This window comes from Condylostylus longicornis, unplaced genomic scaffold, assembly GCF_029603195.1.
Source record: "Condylostylus longicornis isolate FDR11 unplaced genomic scaffold, ASM2960319v2 ptg000084l, whole genome shotgun sequence".
NCBI lineage: Eukaryota > Metazoa > Arthropoda > Insecta > Diptera > Dolichopodidae > Condylostylus > Condylostylus longicornis.
In genome coordinates, this window is record NW_026578052.1 from 5,988,721 (window position 1) to 5,997,113 (window position 8,393).

The following is an 8,393-nucleotide window of genomic DNA, read 5'->3' on the forward strand; positions in this document are numbered from 1 at the left end:
TTCAGGAATTGCTTTTGCAATTCTATACTCTTTAAATCAGTTTTCAGCCAAAATTGTTCTGCAATTTCATTGATTTGCGATTTCTTTGAATTCCGTGCTCTTTGAATCGCTTTTTAGTTAAATTTTAATTAAATATTGAAGGTAGAAAAGCAATAATCCAATATATTTTTGATTTGGTTTGATCGTTGAATTTTCTCGCTCGCATTGAGCGTTATTTCACCAAAATCAGCTAATTACGTCATAGTTATCGTTCTCATCAAGCGTCGAAGGTTATGCTCTGTATAAGCGATGATTATTGTACGATAACATTGTTTTATAAATACTTAATGCTATGTGATAAAAATTATGGCATTGATAACCTAGGTTAAACGTAAAAACTGATTATTCAATCTTACATCAGCCCTCGAATTTCAATACTGAATGCAATAAGCACCGCCTCAAAATGACTTTAAGAACAATAATTAGAAATTCTCAATATATAATTTTAGCACCATTTTGCATTTTCTAAAACAATTTTTTTTTGCAAATTTTATTCCCACGGTACCTATATGAAATTATTTTTTTAGTCAAATTTTGCAAAATCATTTGAAAAAATTTTTATTTTAAAATAAAATTACGCATATCGAATTAAAAAACAATGTACGTACCATAAAAGTACCCTACATAATTTTTTTGAAATGAAAATGAGTCGGTAACTTGTTTATGTTCTGCTGAATACCCATGCATGCCATGTCCTTTTAGTTATAAGTGATTTCAATTATCAATTGCATTAGAAAAAAAAAAAATAACAACAGAACAATTAAATGAATAAATTTTTAAAAAATTTAAATTTGATCCCCTAGAGATCTATCGTAAACACATACTTGACCAATTTATTTTATTTAAAAATGCAGAACATTGCAATTCTATAAGAGACAAAAAAAAATTGTTCTTTGTACTCAAAATTGGAATGGATTGCAATTAAAATTGTCATTTTATTTATTTTTCTTCTAAATAATTTAAATTAATGATTTTAGGAATGAAAATAATAGACAAGGACCACTTAAAAAAAAATTTCCTGATTTAGTTGAAAACAATATTGTCCAGTTTATTTTATTTCTTTATAGTTCTTTTTCCTCAATATTCTCGATTTGAATGGTATCCGGCGTGAAAAATAAATTTTTTTGAATTCAAAACTATTTAATTCAGTTTTTTACGCATTCATTCATTCACATTATTCATATTTGTTTCAATTTCAAGGATTCATCCATAGAATAAATTTCAAATGAATTTTTGCAACGTCATACTGAGTAAAAGAATTTTACCGCCATTTTTATTTTGTTTTCTATTGATCGAATCTCAATTGATCTAACATTATTGTGTACTCGTAGACTTGAAAAGAGAATAATTTTCTTTAAAAAAAATTTTAAATGATCTTTTTCTTCGTTTCCATTCATAAAAAAATTATTTGAGTGGTTCGCCTGTTGAGATTTTACAGGTACAATTAAATTTTATTATACAAGAATGTTTTTTTTTTTTGTTTAATGAATTGAAATATAGGTGAATTGTTTTCCCGATTGTTTCGTAAGAGAGCATCCATATTTGCTTGAGTAACCATTTGATATTGAAATTCTCGACGAACTCTTTAAACTCAAAAATCAATATTTGCGTCATAGGTTTCCAGTTAGAAATGGGGCGAGAATCGATCGTTTATGAATTACCTATACTCACTTAATAACTATTTTATAATATATTATAATTGCAATCATCAGAAAACATGGCAAACCTTGCGAAACTTAAGAAAACTCTAACTCTTGCCAAATAACAATAATTTCGGACGAATCTAATAGTATTACATATAGCAAAACCTTGAAAAAATAGGAGCTGCCTCACCTATTTGAAATAATTATTCCAAATTTTTAACATAACTGCAGGTTTGTAGTCTAAACCTGAAGCCGATCCTATATTTATGGATAATTAGCTATACTACAATCACTCAAATTTTTCAATTTGAACGTAATTAAGTGACAATTAATTCACAGATCTCAAGGAGGACGGGGTTTTTAAAGAAGATTAAATTATTTTGCAAGTAAATTCGTTCAATACGGGAAAATTACGCTATGTATACTCTCTTCTCTTTTGTTTTTAAATCGTAAATTACTTTTATTTAAAATCATATTAATTTTAACATCTGGTTCAAGAAAAATCCAAGTAAATTTTTGAATAGATTCGCAAATGAAATAAAAAATTCAAGTGCATATTAAAGATTTCTTATTGAAAAACAAAAATGGAAAATAAAAATACTTTAAAAAACATTTACAAAACTTTCTGAAACTTCAGTACTCCTTAGGGTGCCACTCAAATAGATTTGATTATAGTGGAAAAAATGCGTTTACCTACCTTGCTTTTCAAATAATTTAAAATCTGTAATATTATAGACAAAGCACCTGCGAAAATTCCCTTTCATTCATGTTATATTTTTTCCATTATAACCAGATAGATTCTTAAAGGTCAAGTAGTTTCAATGATTTTCTAATATACTCCGTTAAGAGATTCCTTTTGCAAAAATTTCATAAACAAGTTTCTTCTTCCTTTCTTCCATATAAACATTTTTACTCTTCTTAATAAAAAAAAAAAAACAAAAACGTTTACCTTTTCTCATTGAAATCGAAAATTAGTTGTACCTATGGGAATAATTTAAGAAGGTTTTGGGATAAGCATTACTGCTGTTCCCTTATCTTTCTAAATTTTCATTTTCATACTGGATTTTTAAAAAGATTTATTGTTAATTGTTATTTAATAGAAATTTTGTCGAGGATACAACAAGTACAGTCTTACGATATGATTCTTGGGTAATTCATAGCTATAACAAAAAAAAAATTTAGGAGCTAAAAAGGCAAAAAAAAAAATCTTTTGTTCTTAAAGTATTAAAATCAGGTGTGATTCTTTTAAAGACAAAAAATAAAAGAAAAATTTTTTATTTTGTAGTCTCTTAGTCTTATTATGGAAACTTTATTTTATTTTAGGAGACACAATGTCTGAAGTGAATTTCAAAAGGTAGCATGTTGTTTATGGATTAAAAATTAAGTCAAAATTTAATATTAAATCACAATAAAAATGTTAATGTGAAAATAAATTTTTGATTTTGAAAGAACGGAGAAACCAACACTGAATTCAGATTAGAAACACATAAAACCGAAAATTTGTCAGAAGAAACCCTAAGACTTTATTAATTTAGTGAATGTCATTTCAACCTACCAAATATAATATGATGAAATAAAACATTGCCTTAAGCTGGCATAGACAATTGAGGAAACAGGATCTCGATACAGGCTATGTATATACTCAAACAAAGGTCTCATTCCACTTATAAGCAAAAAGAATCAGGTTCTAATAAATTTTTCGATAGTGAATTAAACTCGACGTGTTGATAAAGTATTAAAAATATGCGGAAGAATAGCAGGAATTTTCAGAAAAACAGCAGGTCTCAAGTAAGTGATAAATCTACTACAAAGATCTAGTGGACTTTTGTGGAAGGAGAAATTTCCAACTGATAATAGGAAGTGATAATAGGCCAATGCCCATCACACCGTCTGCGGACGCAGTAATATAAACAGTCGTACTTGAATTTATATATAGCAATAAATTAATGGTTATGAATGAGGGCAATAGGCCGACATTCATAAAAACAATTAGGGAAGAGGTCCTTGACATCACCCTTTGCACTGAGTTTATCGGCAGTAGGGTTGGTGGATGGCATGTCTCAAATGAGACATCCATGTCCGATCATAGGCAGATTAGGTTTGATATCATGGTCTCCGGGGGCCTGGCAGAAGAAATGTATCGGGTGCCCCAATCCGCAAGTTGGAGTTAATTCGAAACACTGCTCATGGATGGGATTGGATCCATTCCTGCTTATGTCAGAATTATGAATGACGGTGGAATGAAGAGCTTTCAAGGCTTAGGAAATTAGGAAAGCGAAGAGAATTTCGTGGAGGGCGTTCTGCAAGGACATTGATGAACTCTCCAGCAGTGCGCGTCTTCACAGAGTGCTTCTCAAAAAGTATGCTAGCGGGTTGGGCCTAATGGAGCGACCCGATGGTTCCATGACTGAGAACGGAAAGCAGACATTGGAGCTTATGGCGTCAACGCACTTTCCTGACTCGAAGATTTTTCGGAATCACTCAAGTGTGGTAATTGAACCGAGTGCATCCTGGCCCAGGAAGGATAACTGGCACCGATCCCGTTTGGTCTTCACGATGGCAGGATCAGATGGGCTGTTTTCTCTTTAAGGCGTTTCAAATTTCCAGGTGATGACGATGTTCATCAGGTGATGACGATCTCCAGGTGGGTTTCCAAGATATTGCTAGAGCACTGTTGGAAATTTTTCGTGCCAGCTATGCGTGGGGTTACATCCATCAGGCATGGAGGGTGGCTTAAGTGACGTACATTCCGAAGGCGGGTAAACTACTAAGCAACCACCCAAGGTCTTTCTGTCCAATCAGTCTTACTTCTTTTCTATTGAAAGCAGTAGAAAAAATGATTGATAGATTTATACGTGACAATGCACTAGAAAGCAATCCCTTGCATGAGTCTCAGTACGCCTATCAGTCGGGAACGTCTACTGTGCTCGCTCTGGATACCACAGCTGACGATACACTTTTCATCTCCGCTGCAAAAGGGTGTCCGCAAGGGGAGTTTCTTTCGCTCCTTCTGTTGTCTATTGTAGTAGATGATTTAATCGCTGCTCTCAGGGGCTCCGGTGCACGTGTCTGGGGATACGCCGACGATGTGGCCTTCGTCGTACGAGGAAAATTTGTGAGCACTATTTCTGATCTTCTACAGCAAAATTTATGTGTTGTGGAAAGGTGGTGCGAAGGCGTTTGGTTAAATATAAATCCAAGCAAGAGCACTTTGATCGCCTTCACCAGACGCAGAAGCAGGGATAAATTAACGAGCCCAATTCTGTTTGGTGAACGTATTAGTTACTCTAGGGAGGTGAAGTATCTGAGGGTAACCCTGGATGATCGTCTCTCTTGGAATACCCATATAGATGGAGTTATCGAGAGGGCTACGGCCGCCTTGTGGACTTGTAGGAGCTTCATGGGTGAGACCTGGGGGATCAGTCCCAGGATAGCACTGTATCTATATACGGCCCTTGTTAGGCCCATCTACGCGTCGATTTTGTGGTGCCGTAAGGTTCAGCGGGTGTGTGGGCCAAGCTGGAAAAGCTACATAGGCTGGCCTGCCTGGGAGTGACTGGGGCAATGCGGGCGGCTCTTACCACTGCATTGGAAGTGACGATTGGGTTTCCGCCACTGCACCTCCATATATTGAAGGAAGCTCGGCTAGTGACTTACCGACCTCTCTCTGGCGAGGGCAGGGTGGGGCTAAAGTTGGCCCACAGGACTAACAGAGATTTCCTTGAGAGCGATCCGATTCTAGGAATAACCATGTCCGATACCTGTCAAGTACAGGGTTCTGTTTCCCGATCGATGGGCGTGGGATCGGGGTGGCCCGGTACTTGAGTCGGGTTCGAGCGTATGGTATGCGGGCGGGTCCGAGACGGAGTCGGGTGTGAGTTCGGGTGTATACGGTGTTCACCCGGAGAATCAATTTAGAAAGGGGGTATAGAAACCGCACCATATATGTGTTCTTGTACAGCAGGGCTTCACTGCTGGCGCTCGTTCAACTCAGGTTACATCTAAGCTGGTCTGGGGCTGCCTTGCTGCACTTATGGAATCGGCATAAGAGAACAGGGGTACCGTCATGCAAAGGACTTTCTTTCGGCGTACTCATAAAATTATATACATAAAATTAACACACAAGGAAGAATATTATACCTACATAAAACCAGAAATGCAAAATTCCTGTAGAAATTTAGTACCGGGTGGTAGCAATGTATTTCATCATGCGATTCAACATTATAATGAATAATCGGAAAGTTTTGACAAAACATTCAAAAACGTTATTAAAATTCGTGTTTTATCATAATACGAGTACACAGTTAACATAAAAGAGGACCTCCCTAATTTAGAATATGTGAAGCAGCAAATTTACTTTTAGTAATTTTTCGGTTCGATTTTCGGATAGAGGCTTACCTAACATACAACTTTGTAGATCTATAATGTACAATCTACAACATACAACTTTGAAAGATTTAAATAAGAATGAACCATGATGTTGCCCAAATAAATAACAAGTTATAAAGCATAAGTTTGGTAGATTCCAAGAGAACCGAATGGGTCAAGAGGACATATCCTCCGACTAATCTACCAATTTCCGCAGAAGTTTACTCATTTTGGTACTCTTGGCAAAAAATATCTTTTTTTTTCAAACGTAGATAATATTTTCCCAAAACCTTTATTCAGTTAAAACACTTCTTTTCTTTTAAAAATCAGAAATTTCATAACTGAGTAAGATGCACAAAAAAATTGCCGACGGATTAAAAAATTTTTCAATTTATTCTGACAAAGTCATGCAAACACCATAGCAATTGTTACGAATTTTTCGATAGAAAGAACACCATTATTATTATTCCAAATAATTAATAACCCGGAGCTGGAGGTCATCCATAGCCATAGTTTTTGATAAAACTAACACAGAAACTAATTATTGTTGAGCACAGAAACTAACTATTATTAACAAAATTAATTCTTTAATAAATTTTATAGAAAGAATTTTTCAATTATCAAATGCCCCCCTTTCGGGCGCCAACAATGAAGACATAAATAAAAGTAAATTTATAAAGGAATTTTAGTTCGAGTTCATTTAAAATAATAAAAAGTTTGTACTTTAATAAAATTTATTAAGATTTGTTCAAGTTGGTGATTCAATTCCGATTCACTAATTCTACTTGAAATATCAAGTTTTTGCCTCACTGTACACCGATTTTTTCGCTGAAAATTTTGATACCTTTAATCTAGCAATATCAAAAATTAAAAAACTGACAAATTAATTTCCTTTTTCAATAAAAATATTTAATTTTTTAGTCGATACTTAACGAATATTTTAACAATATCTTATAATTAAAGGCTATTTTATAAAAATATAATATTAATCACTCCAAAACTTTACAAAAATATTCCATTAAATACAATAGTATCTAATTTTCTACAATTAAACTGGTTTATGTTTGACTCTATATTAAAGAAAATATTTTTTAATTTTAAATTTTATACACAAATATCCAAAATTTAAGATTCCAAAATGTGTCCTATGAATAAATGAAAAACTAATCTACTCTATTATGAATTTGAGCACAAATTTTCTATACAATGATTTGTTAATGACTTATTACTATGATTGGCAGCAATAATTATACCATTGCCGACGGCCGCCGAACAATTACTACAATTATTACAATTTATATTTGTATGAAATTTTTGTTCAGATAATGTTGGACTTTCATTACCATAAGATGTTTGATATGTTGGACTATCTGATGGTCCTTTCTTTTGTTTAACACGACGATTTTGAAACCATATTTTAACTTGTTTCTCTGATAATCTTAAACGATTTGCTATTTCAATACGTCTTAATCTTGATAAATACATATTTGCAGCAAATTCACGTTCTAATTCCAATAATTGTGTACTTGAAAATGCTGTACGTATTCTTTTACTTGAATCAGCATAATCTTGTGCAATTGCAACTAATTGCTGTTGTTGATTATGTGATGAATTTGATGATGGTGGTAATATTAAATTTGAAGATGATTCTTTTGAAATTGGTGATGATGGCGGAGAATCTTTAAATTTTTTTATTGGATTATAATCATCAAAAACTGGATAATCATTTACTGATGATGTTGATGTTGGTGATGTTGTACAATAATCACTAAAATTTGAACTTTCACGACGTGGTGGTGTTAATTCATATGAATATTTTCTTTTATGATTTAATTCAAATCCAATATTGGCACTATTATTGTTATTATTATTGTTATTTTGATAATGATTAATTAATTCAAATTTTGATTGTTGTTGGAGCTGCTGTTGTTGTTGTTGGTGTTGTTGTTGTTGTTGTATTCCAAGTGAAAATAAATAACTACCAACATAACTAGCAGGATATGGTAATATTGGTAAAATATTTGCAGCAGCTGCAACAGCAGCAACTTTCATATTATCTAAATTTTCTTTTTTCATAGAAATTGTCGGTGAAATATCACTTAAAAGTGAATCCATTAGAAATGATCGCGACATTATTGAAAATGCTGTTGTGTTTTACAAAATAATCAAGAAAAAAAAATTATTTTTAATTTTAATAGATTTTTATCCGATATGTTATATGATCGATAGTTAACTAGCAACTGACAGGATCCTGGTAAATTTATTGAAATTTATACTGAAAATATAAAAGAGAAACATAAGAATTTGAATTGAATGCAATTTCATTCATCCCTTCCATTTACT

The 8,393-nt window shown here is 32.8% G+C and overlaps 1 protein-coding gene across 1 annotated transcript; it reads right to left on the minus strand.

The window, feature by feature from the left end:
- Positions 1-7,226: 7,226 nt before the first annotated feature.
- LOC129613604 (homeobox protein Hox-A3) lies at positions 7,227-8,183 on the minus strand. Its single transcript, XM_055527735.1, has 2 exons — positions 7,977-8,183; positions 7,227-7,640 (listed from the first exon to the last, which is right to left on the minus strand). The coding sequence occupies exons 1-2, from the start codon at positions 8,181-8,183 to the stop codon at positions 7,227-7,229; spliced, it is 621 nt and encodes a 206-aa protein (XP_055383710.1).
- Positions 8,184-8,393: the final 210 nt, after the last annotated feature.